This window comes from Torulaspora delbrueckii, chromosome 3 (genome assembly GCF_000243375.1).
Source record: "Torulaspora delbrueckii CBS 1146 chromosome 3, complete genome".
NCBI classification, from domain to species: Eukaryota; Fungi; Ascomycota; class Saccharomycetes; order Saccharomycetales; family Saccharomycetaceae; genus Torulaspora; species Torulaspora delbrueckii.
In genome coordinates this window covers 153,511-174,897 of record NC_016503.1, presented here as the reverse complement: position 1 = coordinate 174,897, position 21,387 = coordinate 153,511, and the positions used below count along the sequence as shown (strand labels likewise).

Genomic DNA, 21,387 nt, shown 5'->3' with positions numbered 1-21,387 from the left:
CAATTGTTCTTTGGAAGACTTTATGCATTATCTCCTGTTCAAGCATAAGGCTTCTTTGAACATGAAAAAAAGGCTAAAATACTGATTACAAAGCATGATATACTATAAGATCGATAGATGCCTGCCACACCTATTCAAAATGGGCAAGCCTGCAGCTAAGCCATATCTCTCTCTATTCCGCGGATACTTTTGGCAGTCTTACGATATTTCGAAACTTGAAAATATCTTGATAAATTCTGGTTGATTGATATAAAATCAGCACCGGGGGCGAATGTAGGCCAAGAAGCTCTTGATAAAAACCTAGTATTTCTTCATGACTGAACCTGCACCTTCTTTTAGCCGTCTCTCTACTTACTCTGGTATATGGCAAGGCATTTATCCTGGTAAGCCCGCCTACTTGCCTCAGCAGTATCCAGATCTGACTGGTAAAACTGCCATTGTCACTGGTGCAAATACAGGGATTGGCTTTGAAGTGGTAAAATTGCTTTACGAGAAGAACTGTAACGTTATTGCTGTCGTCAGGACTGAGTCCAAGGGCTTGGAAGCTCGTGAGAAAATTCTAGCTGATGTTAAATCTAAAGGTACTATTGGAGTTATTGGTGGGTGTGATTTCATGGATTTGAACACTATCAAGAGTGCAGCTACCAAGATTATAAATGTACTTGGAGATAACTCTTTGAACATTATTATTCACAATGCAGGTTTGATGGCGCCAAATAGCGATGGAACTTCAGAACAAGGATACGAAGCCATGTTCTCATCCAACGTTCTGGGACCACAGCTTCTACAACATTTTCTAGATGATGCTTTTCTCAAGAAGGATGGCGATTTGAAAAGAATCGTTTGGGTGAGTTCTTGCACTCATTTGATGGCATTTAGAGAATACGGTATCAACTGGGAAAATCCGACGTTCAAAGATGTTCCTATCGAGAAAAGGCCAGATCATCAAACTCTATATGGCCAATCCAAGGCAGCAAATATATTGCAAGCCAAGGCCTGGGCCACTAAGAAAGCGGACATGGTCACTGATATTGGCTGCGTGTCTGTATCTTGTTTCCCAGGTATCTTGCGAACCCAATTAACTAGAGGCTGGGGTTCTCTTACCAAGAGAATGATTTCTTGGATGGGTTATGATAGCGTATACGGAGCCTACTCTGAATTATTTGCTGCTCTCTCACCAAAACTAACTACAAATGATCAAGGTGCTTATATCATCCCGTTTGGTCAAGTGGGTGAACCTAGAACTGATGTGAAGGCAGGTCTTACCAATGGAACGGATTTGAAGATGTGGGATATGGTGGAGGATATGATCAAGCCATTCTTTTAAGAACTTTTTGTAGATATAAGTCGATGCAATTTAATAAACTTTGTAAATGTAATATCAACCGGAAGCATTAGCATAGAAATGCTGTTGATGTCATAATTGAATCCTGGCACATGACTTTGTACTAGTAATAATAATAGGTTCAACTTATGTAATTTTCAATAAGTTTTCCAGACTTCGTGGCCAAGCTGGTTAAGGCGTGCGACTGTTAATCGCAAGATCGTGAGTTCAATCCTCACCGAGGTCGATAATTTTTTTATTAACAAAATTTAACTTATTCAAGAGTTCCGTTCAAAGAACAGTGAAATCCAAAGAGCGTAGATATTAAGCAATGCCAACGATGGAAAAGGCTTCAAGTATCAAGAAATTTGCCGATCATCTAAAAAAATATCCCGATGCCAAGGTGATCTTTATGGTAGGTGCTGGTATTTCTACCTCTTGTGGTATCCCGGATTTTAGATCTCCAAAAACTGGTCTTTATCACAATCTGGCCAAATTGGACCTTCCATTTGCAGAAGCCGTCTTCGATGTGGATTATTTTGAAGAGAATCCAAAACCATTTTACACTTTAGCACAAGAGCTTTATCCCGGAACTTTTCAACCTAGCAGATTCCATAATCTGATGAAGCTGTTTGAAGACAAGAAAAGATTACAGAGGGTTTACACTCAAAATATCGATACAGTGGAGCATCAGGCTCTTATCAGCAGTGAGTATGTGATCGAAGCCCACGGTTCATTTGCCAGCAATCACTGTATTAAGTGTGCCAAGAAGTACCCATTAGAAAAATTCAAATCCAAGTTAAACCCCAAGAAATCATCCTCAAAGGATAAGAAAGCTCCTGAGTTCGACTACGCCCGTTGTGATGAATGTGACGGACTCGTAAAGCCCGCTATCGTCTTCTTTGGAGAAGGTCTACCATCTAGGTTTTTCGATACTTGGGAACAAGATCAGCAATGGCTGCTAGACGAGAAAGATAAGAGACATCTCGTTATGGTCGTAGGAACTTCGCTGACCGTCTATCCATTTGCGTCATTGCCGCAGGAGGTCCCTGAGACAGTTTTAAGAGCTTTGATCAACAAGGAACTGGTTGGGGACTTTAAAGCTTATCCTAGGGAAAAGGATATCATATTTCACGGAGAAGCTGATTTAGCCGCCGAGCTTTTAGCGGAAGAAATGGGTTGGTTGCCAGAATTACAAGCATTAGCCACTGAGCAACAGGAAACTAAAGCTTCGGAACAGGTCGATAAGATTGTTTCTGATTTGGAGAAGCTGAACCTGGACAAGAAGACGTCGAAAGAATGAGTGGTTCCGAGTGGTCGAGTTTTTTGAGTACAAAGTGCTTCGATAAGAATACAGTGGCTGACATCTCAAATGGCACAGGAGCCTCTAATTCTTCTGTTTCGGTAGCTTTAGTTGAGAGAGCCTCAAGACGTGAGTCGAGAAAGTCTCCGGAAGTTAGTCGCACTTCGAGGCGGAAATCTCGAAAGAAACTCGTCACAAGCCAATCTAGATTGCCCACAAAACATCATCCTTCAAGAACAGCCAACACTACTTCTGGGGCTTTATTGGTCAACTCTCCGGATCGAGTTCTCTGTAGCATCTTTGAGATGGCAAAGGACATTGGGACTCGCATAGGGGTGTGCATTATTAATTACAACACGGGAGAGTTGTCAATCTCGGATTTTATGGACTCACAAATTTACATTCGTGCTATACATAAGATTCAGATCCACCAACCCACAGAGATCTTACTTCCCAGCTCATCATTGAATCCAGTGGTTTCCAAGTTGGCCGCGATCATCAAATTTAATGTTTCTGAGTCTGTTAAAATTAGCGAGACCACGAACAGGAATTTCAACTCTCAGGATGGATTGAATGCAATTTACAAATATTTGATGGCAGATGGTCAAAAGAAAATGAAACTGGATGAGATAGCGGATAAGACTTTCGCATTGAGTGCCGCAGCTGCTGCAGTGGCTTATACTGAGGATATTGTTATGAATAAGAAAAATAGCAGTTTGACCAAGTTTAAAAAATTTCGAATGACATATGAAGCGACAGAAAATACGATGTTGATTGACTCAAAAACGATCAGGGGATTAGAGCTTGTTGATAATGTTGTTGAAAAGAAGGGGTTAAGTTTTTTCAAATTTCTTGACTGTACCTGCACTAAGATGGGCCAGAGACTTTTGAGGAATAGCATTTTGCAACCACTGACAGATCGTTGCAGCATCGAATTACGTCTTGAATCCGTAAGGGAACTTCGAAATGATCCAGATCTCTTGGATGTTTTGAGATCCGAATTGAGAGGGTTTCAGGATTTAGATAGGCTGTTTGCTAAGCTGTTGTCAGTAAATCAATCAGCAGTTAAATCAGAGCAGAAGATTAACTATTCCATTTTGTTGAAAAGCACGATTAAGACTGCAAAGAATATTCGAAGATTGCTTAGCGAAGCTGATCTAACAGCAAGGCTACTTATCGAGACGAAGGATATCTTTAGTTGTGAGGCAATTTCCAAGATTGAATCCTATATTAACATCTATATCAACGAGGATTGCACTTGGGCATCGTCCAATCTAGAATTGGAAAATCAAAGATCTTATGCAGTGAAAAGTGGTGCTAATGGATTACTTGAGATTTCAAGACAAGTTTACAAGAATATCATCGATCAGATAATCAAGCATGTGGAAGATCTCTCAAAAGAATACTCATTAAATCTTGATTATGCATACGAATCCAATCATGGTTTTTATATTAAAATTAAGAGGCACGATATGCGGGATCTATCGACCCTGCCTGACGTGTTCATCAATAGATCGGTCAAGAAAACTCGCATTGAATGCACGACTCTTGATATCATCAAGATGAATGCGAGGTTGAAAGAGGTTATGTCTGAAATTTCCCTGATCAGCGAGCAAATGGTAGAGCAGTTGTTGACCGAAGTTGTGACCGAAATATCCACTTTGTTCATGATATCAGAAGCCACTTCAATGCTGGACTTAATGTGCTGTTTCGCTCATAATGCAAACAAGCATAATTATGTGATACCAGCTATATCCGACCGAGTGGTTTTCCAAAACTCGAGACATCCCGTACTCGAAACCTTGGTAGAGAACTTTGTGCCCAATGAGATCCTCAATACGCCATATAGCTCCTCGGTTCAGATTATTACTGGATGTAATATGAGTGGTAAATCAGTGTATTTGAGGCAAGTTGTGTTACTTTGTATTATGGCTCAAATGGGGTCTGCTGTGCCTGCTGATTATGCATGTTCCAAGATCTATTCCAAGATCCATGCTCGAGTTTGTAATGATTCCCTGGAGATATGCTCGTCAAATTTTTGTTACGAAATGAAAGAAATTGCTCAATTTCTTGATGACACAGATTCTTCCACGTTAGTTATACTAGACGAGCTGGGCAGAGGATCGAGTATTGGGGATGGCTTCTCAATATCATTGGCAGTTACAGAATATCTCTTAAGCGTCCAATGCACAGTTTTTCTGTCCACTCACTTCCAGTATATACCTGAGATTTTGAGATATAAACCTAGAGTGAGTCATTTTCACATGAAGGCTGAACTAGAGAACGATAGCTCAATCAAAATGCATTATCAATTGAGTCAGGAGATAAAAAAATTCGAAAACCCTGGTTTAAGAACCGTCAGTAGAATCTTTGACCCGCAGATCATAAAAGGTGCTTATAAAATATGTGACTTGCTCAGTGCACAGAAATCGACGTCATCTGGTATACGTGAGGATGATATTGACAAGGAAGCGGCGCTTCAGAACGTAAATCAAATGAAACAAATTCACAACCTGATTGAGGTTTTATATGAAGTTATGGAGGATAGCAATGAGGTTTCCTACCAATCACTTAAAGCTCTGCAAGAGGAGTTTATCAAATCTTTCGAGCAATAATCGAACATTGCTCACCATGATTAAATATATATCTGTCTAGCTTTTTTTGGATAATATTAAATGGGCGATGTAGGCTCTCATTCGCACCGCATCATGCTGGTCAAAAGTCAATGGAGCATCCTGGCTCAAGTAGAGTGTATTCATGCATAAGTAAATTCCGCAATCGAACCCATTGGGCTGCTGGGGACACCTTAGGTTTTCCAATTCGAAATCTGCATCCATCGTATTCTTACTCTCCTCTATGACATAATTTTGCAAGTCATTCAAGATCGCGAAACTCATTGCGTTGGGACCATTTGATAAAGAGTCGACGTATACGATTCTTTTCCGGGATATGTCTATCATACCTAGGGCCCAATGAGACTGGTTTAGATTCACTGGAACAAAAATCTTTTCAAGGTCATTGATCTGAGCTTTCTTCCTCTTCATCCACCTTCTGACACCTTGATATCCTCGCTCAGATAATGTGGTGTAAAAGAATGAGTTAAAAGCAACTATACCTTTGCTATTTTTCTCGATTTGTTTCATGAAAAATTCAATAACAGTATCGTTTAGCCACCTTCGAGGGGTCAGTGTCTTGAAATCTCGTACTGTCACCTCAAAATTATCTCTATTTGATAATATGCCATTATCACTCCTACGCAATGTCTTTTTAACCTTATTCGACTCATCCTGTCCAATATCTGGCACAAGTTTCCTTCCCTTGTCACCATCCTTCTTCTTTCTCACCTCATCTTGGATATGTTTTCTCTCTTCAATAAGTTGCCTATATGTCTTGAACTCTTCATCAATATCCAACTGATGTAAAGCTCGGTCAACATTCACTCTTCGCCTTTGAAAGTCGTAACGCTTTCTTTCTAGTGAGCTAACTTTGCGTTCACTCACTATCATAAAATCATCGTCTGAAGCAGAACTAGCACCTTCTCGTTCAACCAAAATGTTTTTGATTTTCTGTGTCAAATCTACTATGGTCTTCTTCAGCTGTGAATCCTTATCCCTCTGTAACAGGGAAAGCTGGTTCTCCCGTTCATCCTCCAATATCTTTGGTACCTGGTATTCACCATTATATATCGTCTTCAAATACTTCACCTCATCGGATTGAGCTCGAGGCGTCAATTGGTTGTTACCATGAAGTTTTCTAGGCGATCTGCTTCTTCTTATCAACGTTGTACCATACTGCTGCGTTTGCCTTGCGTCCTCTCTCGGTTCAATCTCGCTAGTCTTCCAATCATTCCAATTAAAAGGGTCTTTCGAGAAATGTAAAGTGCACAACTCATCATTTTCCTGCGCTCGCGATGTTATGTCAAGTATAGTTTCGTCTGATTGATGCTCTTTTAATGACCTTCTTTTTCTGGGCAGTTGAAAAGCGTCAAACTCGTTAGAGCGTTTCTTTACAGCCTCATGGCCGTCTAGCTTGGTTAATTGACCGTCTTCGTCTCTAGTAGTCGTCGCGCCAACTATCTTACGCCATATCAACATCCCACTATCATAAACTGAGCTTGCTATGCCATCGAAAATTCCCTTTACTCGTAAATCGTGGCTTGTAGATTGTTTCTCAGAGGAACTGTGAACTTCTTCGGCACTAAAACACTTTCTAGGTACGTTCCTACCGTTCTTGCTCATATTTCTTCGAGAACTGAATATTGGCACATTTGATGATCTATAAGTTGATATAGGGGAAAATGAGGGAGAAAAGTAGCTTTCTGTCTTCAAAGTATTGTAAGCTCCAACTGACATATATATTCAATCCAAGCTATCACACTTAACACCTATTTTGTTCCCTTTTTGAACCCTTTTCTGTTATGGCCTCACCAAACTAAGCGAACTCAACTGTCTTTTTCGATATAGTAGCATCAAAAAAATTGATCAGATGCATCGTTTTTGAATTATTTAACTACACTTATATTACGGCTTATTACATTTGGATGGTTGCATTAATGCTTACTATCTCCCCTCCTATATAAGGGTCGAAATTCATTCCTTGGCGCCGACAAGGCGATATATGAACTTCTGAATTGGGATCAAAGTCTCAGAAAGCTCATCGTTTGACATTGTGGAGAAGGAGTTCTTCTGGTTCTTTGCACTCTCTCTGAAAGCTACAACGAAATTAGTTATTAGAGTGAGAGCGACCACAGTGGCCACAAGTATTGGACCTATTGGAGCATCAAGATGCTTACCACTTCTCTCTTTGATAACGTTTAATCTCTTAATGTAGATCCAGTAAGACCACAGACCAGTAAAAATGGTTAAGGCGAAAAAGATGTAGGCAATAAATTCAGCCAATTGAGGGAACTCGGCCTTCTTAACGGAGTTGTAGATGGAGAACGTCAAGATACTTAGCAAACTAACCACTCGCAGCCACCTGTTGAAAGTACGTTCATTGGCCAACCAAACTTTAGCTTCGACCTTGACAGGACCAGCGTTCTTGATGTAACTAGTTGGCTTTTGAACACCAGGAGGTAAAGAGATTTCCTCGTCCTCGGAGTCGACACCAGTCAATTTAGAGTCCTTACCCGCTAGAATCCTCAAGAAAGTGGCCTCTGCTCTTTGTTTCTTGTTCTTCCTGCTTCTTCTCTTTTTTTGTGCTTCATCTTCCTCGTCGGATGATTCGTGATCATCCAGATCAGCTTCACGTTGGGCGGGTGCAACCTGTGCTGATTGCTCTACTTGCTGTTGTTGTTGCTGCTGCTGATGATCACCGTTACCGGGGGAGGAGATCTTGGAGAGCCTTCTCATTTGATCAATTTTTGCCTGTGTCTCCTTTTGCTTCTTCATCTTTTTCTTTTCTTCCTCATAGGCTTGCTTTGGATCAATTCTGATGTCGGTATCCAATTCTGGCAACCAGAATGGTAAAACATCCAATTTCTCTTCCTCTCCGAACAAGGATGCGACACCTTGAACGTATAGAGAGAATTTTGGAACTTCTTTGACCAAATGAGAGTTCGTCAACTCTGAGATCCATTGACCGTGCTTTCTAGGCAACCTGTTGGATGACATTTGGGAACCATTAGATGAGCCTTGGGAGTCATTGTTCTTCACTTTGATCTCCATAACAGAGTATGGGAATTTTGAGTATTCACCATTTCTCAAGAACTTCATTGGGTTGCTGACATTGGAGTCGATATCGGTTCTGTGCCAGTTCTTTGGATCTCTGATTGGTCTGTCACTGTCAAAGGAATCTTCTCTGACGTATAGAATATCAGAATCTATAGTGACTCTAATTCTGTCATCACCTGGAATTTGGAATGCAGTTCTACGGTAAGTAGTTCTTAAGAGAGGTTGCAACTCTTCTTGCATAACAAACTCCTGCAAAGAATCGAATTTGTTTGCAGTCTTGGTCAATTGGTTCTCCCCGATGCCACTTTCTTTCAATTTGCTCAAAGTTTGGGCTTTAATCTTTTGATCACCGTTGAAGATGAAACCGCTAATGTATTTTGGTTTAAGCTGTAACCGAGTCTCTTCCAATTCGGTGTTGCCGGACTCGGCGTCTTCGACAACCATTCTCTTTTCCAAATAAATTTCAGGCTTGTCGTGCAATCTACCCATCCATCTTAATCTCAAAGTTGGAGAAGAGTTGACCTTTAGCAACTTGTTGTTGTAAAGCTCAAATCTTTCATTGTCAAAGTACAGAGCAGTGATCACTGGATCATAAGATTTGTTATCACGTAGACCATTATCGTAATTCTCTCCACTAGAGCTCGTGGAAGGGGCTGCAACATCAGCATCAACAGCTTCGTATCTGTCGATGAGGTCATCATTCTCGGTTGGTGCAGATGCATAGACCAACACTGGCAAATGTCTTAAGATTCTAGTCTTAACTTCCATCAGGTTATCGTTATGAACCCAGAACTTAAAACTTTCAAAATTGATATTACCAGTGACAGAACCATTGACATTAGACAGTTTTGGTGCCTCAGCCAAGGATTTGGAAACATTGCTAAAATTGCTCCTCAAGATATTGTACAAGAAAGAAACACGGTACAATAAAGGAGATAACTCCTCAGAGTGAAATGGCAACTCTTTCAATCTAACTTCCAACAAAGACTTAACCGATGGGTACTTGGGATGTAATTTATCGTGTTTCTTAACAATCTTAACAAATCCGGTATAGTTCAAACGGTAAAAGTTGTCTAATTCTTGAGCTTCACTCAACAGATCTTCCAAGACACTTTGAAACGCATCTGCGTCTAGGTTTTTGATACTTTCCTCCGAATTAGTCTGCGACTCCAAGCGACTCAATCTTTCCAGAAGTGTATTATACTCCTTTATCTGGAAACCATAAACTTTCTCCAATTCTTTATCTAATGCTTCGACAAAACGAGACTCATCATTATCGTTCCAGGCAAAATCGCGATCCTCGCTCTTGGCTCTAGCGCCATTTGACCTGTCCCTAATAACACCTTCTTTCAACAACTTTTTCAAACGCTCATAGTCGATGTAAGACTCTTTCCAAGGAGGATAAACGTCGTTGGCCAACTTTACTCCGAAAAGCATTCTTTGATGGGTTCAACTAGATCCTGTTAGGTGGGAGGTGCTTTACAACCATCATCTCTAAGGTTTATATACTTTCCCTTGCTTGGCATTTTTTTCCAAACATCAAAATTACATCCACGTGTGGAGCAGCCGTCAAGCTTTAAAAGCTAAAAGAGAGCTATAAGTAGCCATCAAGAGCCAATCTGCTTGGTCTTCAAGCTGATTTGAGTTTGCTTGACTTTATTTGAATTCAATTAAGCTTTGTAGCGCTTGTGAAGGCTTGCTTGTTCGCTTAGTTACTTAGGTATACATGTATTCAGCAACAGCCCGACTTTGTACTGCCACTGCCGGAGTTGATGTTAATATTGCCCTCTCTGCCGCTGTTGGCACCGCCAGCTAGCTTATCGTTATCGATCTTCTCCTGGATCAGACGGGCTAGCGTAAAGAAGATCTCATTCACGTTGTCGTCGTTCTTGGCGCTAGACTCGACAAATGGGATCCCAAGTTCCTTTGCAAGTGTTTCACCTTGTTCGTAAGTGACCGTACGGGTGTCCATATCGCTCTTATTGCCCACTAGCAACAACTGTGCGTCGTCATTTGCATGTTCGTTGACTGTCTTGAACCATTGTCTGATATTAGTGAAAGTTCTTTCGTCAGTCACATCATACACTAAAATAATCCCCATAGCTCCACGGTAGTAAGCTGTAGTGATTGTACGGAATCTTTCTTGTCCCGCAGTGTCCCAAAGTTGTAATTTTGTCTTCTTACCATTAATATCCACGGTCTTAATCTTGAAATCAATACCAATAGTGGTGATGAAAGATGGGTTAAACTTATCATCGACAAACCTCACCAATAGACATGATTTACCCACACCAGAATCACCAATCAACAGAATTTTCATGATTGAATCATAACTCTTGCCCGTTCCGGAGGAAGCAGACACCGTTCTCAAACCCGACATCTTGCTTTCTTGCTTTACACTTGTCAAAGAGTCCACTCAAGTCTTAAATGAGGTCTAACGAGTCGTGTTCGCTGTTCCTTTCAACTATCTATACGTCTATTCATCGATCAGGTAGATCCCCCTGCCTAAAAGTGTAAGAAAAACACCGTCACCCGACGTAAAGTCTGAATAAATTTGAAGTTAAATAGACTGGTATTTAGGCGTAATAGCTACTCCATAGGACCCCCTCGAGGTCCTCAAGTTCCTCTGAACTGAATGATAGTCTGTCAAATTTCCAGGTATCTGTTCTGACTTTCTTGAATTCGCTTATGACACTTTTAGCGGCGGCACCAGCGACACCGTTAGTTCTTGCCCACGACGATAGCTCGCTCAATTGTTTGGGGATCCATTTAGGTAGTGGGAAAACGTAGGGAAATGCTGAGATAATTGCCCCAAGACCCAAGATGCTGCCGTGAACTTGTACATTTGTCTTGGAGATCGCTTTCTTTTGTTCCCAAGTGTACTGGCCCAAACCTTGATCGAACCTTTGTACGAGTTCGTTGAGTTTATCGTTACGATCACCTAGATTATGCACGATGTCCGAAAGAACTTCGCTTGCTTTCATTCTCACTTCGATGAATTTTTCATGGTACAAGTAGTTGCAAACCACGTCCAGAATGGCGTTCCTCTCGTTCTTAGTCAATTGTAGAAGTTGAGTTGAGAAGAAATGTTGCACGAACTGTAATTGTAATTTGATCTGGTGTGACGAGGTCATTTTCGAAGTGTCACATAGTAACTCCACAAGGTGGTGGATATTTTCTTTCCTGATGGGCAAATACGATAAACCAACATACAGCATCGAGGGCTCCAAGCCGGTAAGCTTGCACACATCCTTATGTTTAAGGGTTCGCATTAGAAATGGAGCCACATAATGGATGATGTATGGAACTAGTAAAATCTTATTGGGGCCGCGGGCCATTTCCTTGATCCAGTAGATGATCGTCGATGTGAGGTAGAAGTATTTGGTCTTCAAAATCTGTTGTGGTGTGAGGCCATCCGTTTTGCAGTTTTCTTCAGCGACATGTACGAACAGCTGCTTGATGAACGCATCGGTGGCCGTGGGCATACGTCTGAGCGGTGTACCTAGTCCGCTCAAATCACAAGTTTCATTTTCTTGAAGTTCCGAGATTGATCTCCAGGAAGGACAACTTTGGTTCTGGATTATGGTCGCCAGGATCTTGGCGACAGCCTCCCGAACCTGATCGTATGGGTGGTCCATCACTAAGAGTTCCAGAGTTTGTTCCATCCCTGGAGTTCTGTACTCCAAACTGATAAAAATGCTCCGCAACATCAAAAGCTTCGAGGCTTGGTGGGCCGGATCATCGGCTTTAGTGTCCAGTAAGTGTTCAATGTTGGAAAAATGGTGATAAAAAGGCTCACACCTTCTCAAATCAACAACTGTGGGGAGCCACCAACACACTGTTGCCCAGATACCAAATGCATCTTGGTTCAGTTCATGATCCAAACAGCTAGGCAAGAACTCTTCAATAAAACTGTCCCTCTCTGCTAGCGCGTTGGAATCGAGGTATTTGCTGCTGCACATCAACGCTGCCAATATTTCTATTGACATAATCATGGATGCTTTGTCATACCTATTGTAGCTTTGACGACAAACTTGCAGTATGTTACTGAAGGGCATGTTCATGAAGCCTTTCGATATCAGAAACAGGACAAGCACGAAGAAAGATACGTTTCCGCTGCTGAACACGCCGTGTGATTCATTGTCTTGGATCAAATTGGATACAATAGCGTCCAACCATTCATTTGTGATAAGCCCTCCAATGCAAGTAAGAGCTTCGAGTTCGTTATCTTCAAAAGTCAAATGAAGTGTGTCAGGTTTCATGACTTTCATCGGAGCACCCCAGCATAACCAACCGACAAACATCTTTGAATCGATGAAAAATTTGGGATCTTTAAAATCTTCCCTCTCCAATTCAAGTTCTGAAATAGCCTTCACATCCGAAGTGTCAATCTGAAATATGTGATCTGGATCGAAAGTGCTCCTATAGGCATTTGTGATGTCATAGTTATAATCAGCTAAGGAAAGCACTTTATTGAAAGTCCCAAGAAATGATTTAAGAGCCAAGTGGATGAGATCCGGATGTCTAGATTCGGTTTGCCTGAAGATAATCTCTATCGCTTCTCTGTTCACTTTTGTCTCCAGATTTGATTGAATCTTGGAGATAAATCGCATGATAAAAACCGGGAGTTTCCAGCCCACATTTTCCTCTGTGTTTAAAATCTTGATCAACTCTTCTTGCAGCTCCATTATTAAAGAGAAATAGTAGTCGCGCTTCTTCCCCTTAGCCAGCTTGACTGCCTGCACCTGTAAGTTGATAGAGTGATCAGGCGGTGACAAAATGCTCAAAGCTCTTTCATCAAGGATACATACACTTGAGGGAATCTTTAAACCGCTAACAACATCACTCAGTATTTTATCGGCGTGCATAGCAATCTCAAAATCATTAACCTTGCAGCATCGAATTAAGATGAGAACGAGTTCCTTCAGATTTTTGTAGTCTGAAACCAACTTTCGGTTAATCTTCTTGATCATCAACACTTTCAACACCACTTCCAGCTTCATGTAATCCTGTGTGTCTAGAGAGCTTTTTAAACTGGATATCACGCTCTTGATAATAATAGAGTAAGAGCCGACAAATTGCTTCATGCAATGAACCAGTGTACCCTGAGCAGGCTTGTGAATATCGGGGTATACCGATGATGCTAGATTGATAATATCCTTCAGTAGTTCAGTCTCTAATGCAGAAGGGTATCTGTTCGTAGAACGCAACAGAACCCTTGTTTGATGAAAGTCATTGGCACGGACCGCTAAGCATGTCCTCGTAAAAGGTTCCGTTAAATTAGCCAGAGCTTGGATATTCTCGAGAAAGTCCAGATCCAAAGAGGCGCTTGGATCCTCATTGAAAATTGTTTCTTGTCCCACGTCGGTAAACCACACCTTCAATCCATGCAATAATATTTGGAAGATTGCTGTGTTATTTTCATACTTCTTAGAGAGAAACAGGTATACTTTACGGAAAAACCTTCCGATTTTAGCCCTAATCTTGTGGACTTGGAGATATTGTGGATGGAGAAGCTTTTCTGTGGCAGTAATTCCGAAAGGATAGTTACAGGTGTAAATGTCCAGGTCCCTGAACACCAAACGAGAGTTCATCATAGAACTGACACCTCCTTCAAAATGTGACCCTGGTTCGGGAGTTGCAATACCGGATGGCGCTTCTGATACATCCGCACCGAAGTCCATGATGATGTTATCTGGCGTGGTATCCCTCATTTCAATCGCGTCTGTTTCGTCGCCGAGCATTTTCAAATCAACTTCCTTGTCATCCAAATAGTCATCGTCGCCTTTACTTGATCGAATTTGCTCAATGTCGATATCCAATTCTTGACTATCGCAGTTACAATCGCGTATGCTCTTCAACAACAGTAATCTTTCGCGATAATTTAAAGAGTCCGCTGTATGAGGTTTATTCTTGTTAAAATCGGGGTCGAAGAGTAAGCTTGAACCTGAGAGGGCATGCGTGATAATCAAAATGTATTTTTGCATCTTGTCAACGTAGTTGGCATCCGCTACCGGCTGAGCCATCAGATGATCGACCTGAGAAATAGAATGTTCAATGAATGTCTCCAAGATTTGCATCGCTAACGAAATTTCAGCGCTATTTGGTGTGTGCCATTTGAATCTGATATTTTCTTTGCTGAATTTACGATCATCGAATTGCAAGCCACCCCATCTTTCGAGGGGGGGTATATTAGAGTCCTCAGGAAATAAGCGGTAATCAACAACTTCGGTGTTAGTTAGTGTAGCACAGGAACTATGAATTATGATGGAAGTGATAACATCCAATGGAGGGTTTGTAATATTCTCATAAATGTATAGCATTGATTCTATCAGTTTTCCGCTGTATTCCAAAATAGATTCATGTGCTTGCCTCAATACCTCATTCAAAGCTGACAAGTAAAGCACAAGTCTCAGATCTCTTTGTTGGATTTCGGTCGATCCTCTCACAGAACCAGCTCCTTTTTCGATTTGTTCACGAATGTGGTAAATGAGTTTATGAAATAGAGGACTGCTCAATTTTGAATTTCTTCTAACAAGCGCTGATAGAGGTATGGTTATCAACTCAAACTTTGGATTCTTCTCCCTGAAAAAGTCGTTATCCCACAACCTCTTTTGAAGAAGTTCCGCGAAGCTATTGAAGGTCTTTTCATCCATGGACTCTTGCATGATGATTGTCGTCTGATTCACTTTGGTCACGAATCCTTCTTCAAGATCCACATCAGTCAAAAGAAAGAGTTTATCAACGTAGATTCTAAGGATATTCTCGAATATAGTAGTAGATGCAATGAAGGCATTTTGCAAAATCTGCTCATCGTATGCAAACTTTTCGAATCTTTCAGTTGAACTAAAATGGAAATAATGTTGTTCAATAAAGGGAAGTGTGTGAGATTCAAAAGTTAGGTATTCCTCATCTTTGGCAAAATTTTCGAAAGGAATAAAAGATGCAATAGAGACAATGCCATTGATGATGTTACTCGTTAACTGTATGTCATTCATATCAATCTTCGAAACCATCATGAGCAGAACATTTGTAACATGAACGCGATATAGCTTATCTTCTACCATGTACCTGATAACCCTGTTGAACTGTTTTAGAGCCGCAATGAGTCGGTGTGTTGAGTTGACATATTCTCCAGCTAAAGCTTCATAAATGTCGGTTAGAATCCTATCATAAATCAGGTTCGAGTTGCTGGGTGACAAATCTAGGAGATAAGCAAAGCATGAGATATAATGATTTGCCACATCGGTGTTCTTATTTTGAGCTCCCAAGACAAGCAGATGCAAGAAAATATCCACTAATTTGGAGTGACACTGAGGTGTCAACCGAATGTCAGAGGGGCCCTCTTTAGTTTTTTCTTCATTTTTAACTCTGGAGTGGTACATTTTGATATAACCATGGACAAACTTCGATATTGGCTTTGTCCAAAAGCCACTGTTTGATGGGTGTACGAAAGTCTCGATTGACTTGGTCAATGCGGTCAGTTTTTCGAAGAAAAGATCACTCTTTGAGCCCTTCAATGCAAAAACAAGCGGTCTTACCGTTCGCGAAAATGAGTGGATTTGACCATCACTTCTTAAATGGTTTTGAGATCTGTTGAACATGAACGACATTTGCTCTTCGGTGAAAATTAGGTAGTCGCCGCTATGAACACTGGGGATAAGTTCTGGCTGAAGCGTTCCATTCAAAAGCCTCCAATGGGCGTCCTCGGCCACTGTCCCCATGAGATCGTACATGTGAGTATCAACACCGATGTTAGCATTGATGGAACTCCAGAAACTAAAGCAAAATGGCAGGTAGTCAGTGATCTTACTGTCTTCATGATAGTGATAGGGCACAAAAGATGTGATTACAGGCATAACCGTCGACATGGTTGAAGGAGCCAGACTTGACAGCAGGATTTCCATAACATTGTTCAATAAGTTTGCGTCTTCCTCATCGTAAAATGCCTTTGCACTATGGGCCAATTTAAGAAGTAGTCTTAATAGTTGCAAATCTTCTTTCAATGTCACATCATAACGAACATAGTCTGGATCTGGGTACGGTAAAAACTCTCTGAGAAATTCTAGCATCACTTTGTGATCTAACTTCAAACCAGCCTCGAGAAGCAAGTCTGTGAAGTTCGTTCCATCGTCATCCGTAGTAACCAGTGTTGTGAACATGTCCACATGCATTTGCCGATAGACTTTTTGTCCTTGAACTAGTGAAAGGTAGTAATAGACAGTTGCTATTGATTTCCTCAGTGTTATAGGGAATTCGAAATGCATACAGTTCTTGAACTCATTTGTCCAATGGTTGACATTTATTATCGAGGCGGATTTGGCTGTGATCTTACCTGTAGCATTGAAATCTGGGCCGACTGTATCAATGTACTCGTTCTCATCATACTCATCATCCTCATCTTCGCCGTCATCGAAGTCAGCAATATCATTGTTAGCGACTTCGGAATCCGATATATCATTTGACAAACGGAAGAGATCTGTACTCAGTGCCAGGTTATCAATCTCGGTCTTGAGCTCCGCGAGATCTTTGCTCGATATATTAATGAGACCTTGGATGTCCAAGGAGCCGATGGCGATATATAGATTCACAAGCACATGACATAAGTACCTGGCCTGATCTTTATGACTCTCAGTCTTGTACGGTAGACATTCCTCAATAGGAAATGGAGGTTTTACCGCTCTACCGAACCATTTCGAGCTTGGATCGTAGATATTCTTCAAGTGCTCAGTCTTATCCTCAACAAAATCCAGATTATAGTGTTTAAGTCTTTGTTTCAAAATGTCTTCGGAATCCATACCATTGAGCAGTCTAGGAGAAGCAGCTCTTGGAGTAGATGATCTAGCTCTCAATTGGGTGGCAATTCCCGGTTCTGGGGAAAACAAGCGCTGCCTCTTCGTTGAATCATCACCCAAACTAGAGCTGCATCTAGTATTTTTCATCTCAAAGCCCTTCAATTGGGATACAGTCTTATTCTTCAGGGGAATTGGCGCCTTAATATCATCGATACCTGACATTTTTCACTAATAAGCAGATTCGCCGATGGGGCTTTAGAAAAAAGGCTATTCAGAGTATTGAGATTAGGACCGATTGAAGGCCAGTATAATAATTCCACAATGTATAACTACTTCAATCGTAGCTTATTAGCAGATTCTGGATAACTAACAGTCTTCAATCGAAGGAAGTATCGTTCTTGTAAGGTGGCAAAAGTTGTAATGAGAGTCGTTGAAGATGCGACCCTAAATCTTAACACCCTTCATCTCCACTTAAGCAGGCTTCTCGAAGCCTTGCAAGAATGCGAATGATTACATTAGGTAATTAGCTAAATAATTTGCATAGATGGATGGCTCATTGGCGATCAGTTGGCGTAATTTCTTAGGTTCAGGGTTACAATCTTGGAGGTATTGAGTTCTTGTTGTCTATAAACTCCGACAAGGGCGTCGGACTTCTCAAACATTGTGTTCTTCAAGGAGATGACGATGAACTGGAGATCGGGGTTACCATGTCTTCTTATGTATGTGGCTACCCTTTCAACATTAGTTGTATCCAGCGCTGCGTCCACTTCATCCAAAACAAAGAAGGGACTAGGTTGGTAGGAGTTGACGGTGAACAAGAGTGCTAGAGCTGCGACCGTTTTCTCACCTCCAGAGAGATATTCCATGTCCTTAAATCTTTTCAAAGGAGGTGTTGCGTGGTACCTTATACCTGCGTTGAAGGGCTCGTCCTCATCCTCCAGCGTTAGCGAAGCACTCCCGCCGGCTAATTCACTAGTAGAGTTTGGATTCTTTGTCAGTTCTCTGTAGATTGGATCGATATGTTCTGTAACGTATTCAAAGGCTTCTTCAAAAAGGGATTTTCTTTTTCTCTTGATCTTTATGAATTGTGCCAGCACTTTCTTCTCATCCTTCTTGAGTTGCTCGGTCTCGTCATTGATCGAACCAAATTTCTGTTGAGCTTCGTTGAACCTATCTGTAGCCTTAGCATTCGGTTGTAGCACATTGAGTATCTCATCGACTTGCTTCAACTCTCTCTCAAAGCCCTTCTCTACAGCTTCCCCGCCATTTTCCTTGTATTTTGCCGGCAGAGCGTCGTAGTCGATCTCGATTTCATTGGAGGTTCGTATAGCTTCGGCGTCTATCCTGTCAATTGGTAAACTCTGTAAATCCACATCAGAAACAATTGGAATTTGCATGTTCGAGATCTTGCAATTTTTCAACACGCAGATTCTCTCCAGATCTCCCTTTTCTATGACGTCCTTAACTTCGTCTCTTTCTCTCTTCAGGGACTGCAGCGAGGAGTTGTATTCGATAAGTTGCTCATCGTTTAAGTTCATGGTTCGTTGCTTGTTTTTGAGCTCCTCCTCCACTTTTTTCAGCTTAATTTTATGATCCTTGATAGCTTTCTCAACTTTCTTCGTCTGCACACCCACATCTTCCTCTTGTTTCTGCAGAGACTGCAGTTCAATAAAAACTTTCTTCATATCAGTTTCGGTTTTCTCAAGTCTATTAGACGTAGATGTCAATCTTTCCTTTTCGAATTCAAGCTTGTTTTCGACATTGAGGATTTGTTTCTGTAATTGTTGAAGCTCTTTTGACTGCTGCCTCTTTGCGTCACCCGAATGAGTCTCATATTCCTTCATTGAGAAGCCTAATTTGTCCGTGAACTCTTTGAAGGTTTGAGTTTGCAGGCTATCCTTTTCTTCCTCCAATTGTTTGCGAGAATCGTTGATTATTGCAAGTTTCTGCTCAAGCTCTTGAATTTTAGGATCATACTCCTGCTTGATGAGGTTCTGATGATATTCGATATCAGTGTTAGTGTCTTCCAAGGCCCTTTTCAATTGTGATATTTGTGTTCGTATGCTGGAAGCCTCGGAGTATATCAAAGAAATGTTCCCCTCCAGTTCCCGTGCCCGAATGGAGCAAGCTCGACTGTGAGAACCCACTTCTTCAATTTGCACCAGTATTTTGTCCTTCAATGTCATCAAACTTTGATATTCTTCTTTGTCCCACCTGTTTGAACTATCCTTCGAGATACCACCCGTCATTAGACCTGCCCGATGGATCAGCGTACCTTCCAAGGTTACCAGCTTTGACCTTACATTTCTCTTCCATTTCATATCCCTTGCAATTTCAAGTGTGTTACAGATAATCGAGTCAGAACAAACGTATCTCATGGCTCGTTCATACTCAGGGTCATATTCTATGGCATTAATTGCCAGTATGCATCCCGAACTTTCCGACGCTGGTAGTGTTGAAGTTTCGACCTCGATGGTATCTAGCGGAATGAAAGATGCAATCCCCGCACGTTGCTTCTTCAAGTAGGCAATACACTCTTGTGCGACTGCTAAGTTGTCGACTATGATGGAATCGAAATTTCTTCCCAATATAGTTGATACGGCAAGCGCATATCTTTCCTTCTTCGGCTGACAAAGGTCGCTAACCAGGCCTCTAATACCTGGGAAGAATTTCTTGAGGGTGGATACGTTCTCTCTTAGTTTTCTTTCTTTATTAGTTTCTCTTTGACTGGCACTTAGATCGTCGATCTTTATCAAAGCTTCCCTCAGCTTGTAGTTCAAATCGTATTCCTTGTTATTTGATGATTCAATCTCAGATTGAAGTTTCTTCAACTCGCTAGCTTGCTCGCTATGGGCTTGATTTTTCTCATTTAACGAAGAGCTCAGGTCACTCATTTGTAATTCCAAACTTTGCTTGGTGACCAAAAGCTCGTCAGAGATCCTTGAACTCGAAATCTCCTTTCTCTTCTTTACCAATCCGATATCATCTGCCACATCTTTGCTATCATTTTGAGAGTTCGCTATCTTTCCTTCGATTGCGAAACCTCCAGAATTCAAATACTTCTCATTGAGGGCCGCGTACAGTTTTAGATCTTCATCGGTTAAATGATACTTGTTTGAGTCCTGAGCTGATTTCTTTATCTCGTCTTCAAAAGTCTCCCTCGCCTTAGTGACAACTTTAAGCTGATTTTCAAACCTTTCAACATATGATTTCTGTCTTTCAACGTCTCTCTTTAAGGCATCGATCCTTTTCTCGAAATTCCCAATACGCTTTGTAGCAGCTCGTTGAGATAATTTGATCGGGAGCAACTGAGATTCGATTTCTTCTTTTTCCTTGATCTTGTAAGTCAATGAACTTTTTTGTTTAGTGATTGATGCGCTTTCTTCAATGAACGATGCCCTTAGCTTAGCCAGTTTCTTCTCTTCATTAGCTATCTTATCCTTCAGTAGTCTGACATTAGCTTTACAATTTTCCAATTTTTCATTATTCTCAGCTTTCTCTTCTTCGAGATGATAAAGTTGCCATAATGCGTAGTGGTTTTGTAACTCCAATCTATGACTAACTTGCTTTTCAAATTCTTCATTCTTGTTGATACCTTCCTTGTAAGTTCTCATCTCTGCGTGGATTCTTCTCCTGTTCTTAATGGACTCCGCGGTAGATTGACCCAAAGTCTGTAATTTCTCCTTCAACATATCGTATTCTTTCTTGTATTGGATCGAACCAGAAAACTCCTCGAAGAATTGAGTTAGCTCCATAGCTGATTGCGAAGCTATCTGGACTACATCACCTTGAAACACCAAAAAATTCTTCGCTCTAATCAGGATATTTTCATCCTCTAGGAAAGAAGCATACCGCTTATAATCCACAACTTTCCCATTCATTCTATAAGTTGTGTCACCGCCCTTTGAAATAGATCTGCTCAGCTCAATGGTCGAGTCACCTTTCGAGTAAAAAGCCTTCACGTAAGCCGTCGTTGGATTGTTCACCACATCAGACTCTCCATCACCTTCCTCTTCCGAAGCGACACCACGGTAGATCAAATCTTTTAGCACGTTAGACCTTAGATGTCTGCTCCTCACACCTAAAACAAACGAAATAGCATCCATCATATTCGATTTACCGGAACCATTGGGTCCGATAATACTAGTGAAATTGGAATCACCGAATCCAACTTTCACAGTCCCCTTGTAGGACTTGAAGTTGTGCAACTCCAACCCAAGTAATCGACCCATGAAACCCTCCGTTAATTCTTCCAACTAGTTTGATCAGGTTGTTAACAAGACGCGTCTCTTC

General features: G+C 41.2%; 8 protein-coding genes and 1 non-coding gene across 9 annotated transcripts; 4 read left to right on the top strand and 5 right to left on the bottom strand.

Moving 5' to 3' along the window:
• Nucleotides 1-313: 313 nt before the first annotated feature.
• TDEL0C01030 (uncharacterized protein) lies at nt 314-1,327 on the top strand (the record flags this gene model as incomplete). Its single annotated transcript, XM_003680155.1, has 1 exon — nt 314-1,327. One exon carries the CDS (start codon nt 314-316, stop codon nt 1,325-1,327), a length of 1,014 nt encoding a protein of 337 aa, XP_003680203.1.
• Nucleotides 1,328-1,497: 170 nt separating this feature from the next.
• TDEL0Ctrna4N lies at nt 1,498-1,571 on the top strand. Its single transcript has one exon. It is a non-coding gene; the product is annotated as a tRNA-Asn (tRNA).
• An 84-nt stretch (nt 1,572-1,655) lies between these two features.
• On the top strand, nt 1,656-2,627 carry HST2 (histone deacetylase HST2; the record flags this gene model as incomplete). Its single annotated transcript, XM_003680154.1, has 1 exon — nt 1,656-2,627. The coding sequence occupies one exon, from the start codon at nt 1,656-1,658 to the stop codon at nt 2,625-2,627; it is 972 nt and encodes a 323-aa protein (XP_003680202.1).
• On the top strand, nt 2,624-5,242 carry MSH4 (MutS family protein MSH4; the record flags this gene model as incomplete). The annotated part of the gene is made up of 1 exon (XM_003680153.1): nt 2,624-5,242. One exon carries the CDS (start codon nt 2,624-2,626, stop codon nt 5,240-5,242), a length of 2,619 nt encoding a protein of 872 aa, XP_003680201.1.
• A 36-nt stretch (nt 5,243-5,278) lies between these two features.
• On the bottom strand, nt 5,279-6,979 carry ULP1 (SUMO protease ULP1; the record flags this gene model as incomplete). The annotated part of the gene is made up of 1 exon (XM_003680152.1): nt 5,279-6,979. One exon carries the CDS (start codon nt 6,977-6,979, stop codon nt 5,279-5,281), a length of 1,701 nt encoding a protein of 566 aa, XP_003680200.1.
• A 237-nt stretch (nt 6,980-7,216) lies between these two features.
• VTC2 (vacuolar transporter chaperone) lies at nt 7,217-9,736 on the bottom strand (the record flags this gene model as incomplete). Its single annotated transcript, XM_003680151.1, has 1 exon — nt 7,217-9,736. One exon carries the CDS (start codon nt 9,734-9,736, stop codon nt 7,217-7,219), a length of 2,520 nt encoding a protein of 839 aa, XP_003680199.1.
• A 295-nt stretch (nt 9,737-10,031) lies between these two features.
• Nucleotides 10,032-10,679, bottom strand: SEC4 (Rab family GTPase SEC4; the record flags this gene model as incomplete). The annotated part of the gene is made up of 1 exon (XM_003680150.1): nt 10,032-10,679. The coding sequence occupies one exon, from the start codon at nt 10,677-10,679 to the stop codon at nt 10,032-10,034; it is 648 nt and encodes a 215-aa protein (XP_003680198.1).
• A 196-nt stretch (nt 10,680-10,875) lies between these two features.
• BLM10 (proteasome activator BLM10) lies at nt 10,876-17,316 on the bottom strand (the record flags this gene model as incomplete). The annotated part of the gene is made up of 1 exon (XM_003680149.1): nt 10,876-17,316. The coding sequence occupies one exon, from the start codon at nt 17,314-17,316 to the stop codon at nt 10,876-10,878; it is 6,441 nt and encodes a 2,146-aa protein (XP_003680197.1).
• A 341-nt stretch (nt 17,317-17,657) lies between these two features.
• Nucleotides 17,658-21,326, bottom strand: SMC1 (cohesin subunit SMC1; the record flags this gene model as incomplete). The annotated part of the gene is made up of 1 exon (XM_003680148.1): nt 17,658-21,326. The coding sequence occupies one exon, from the start codon at nt 21,324-21,326 to the stop codon at nt 17,658-17,660; it is 3,669 nt and encodes a 1,222-aa protein (XP_003680196.1).
• Nucleotides 21,327-21,387: the final 61 nt, after the last annotated feature.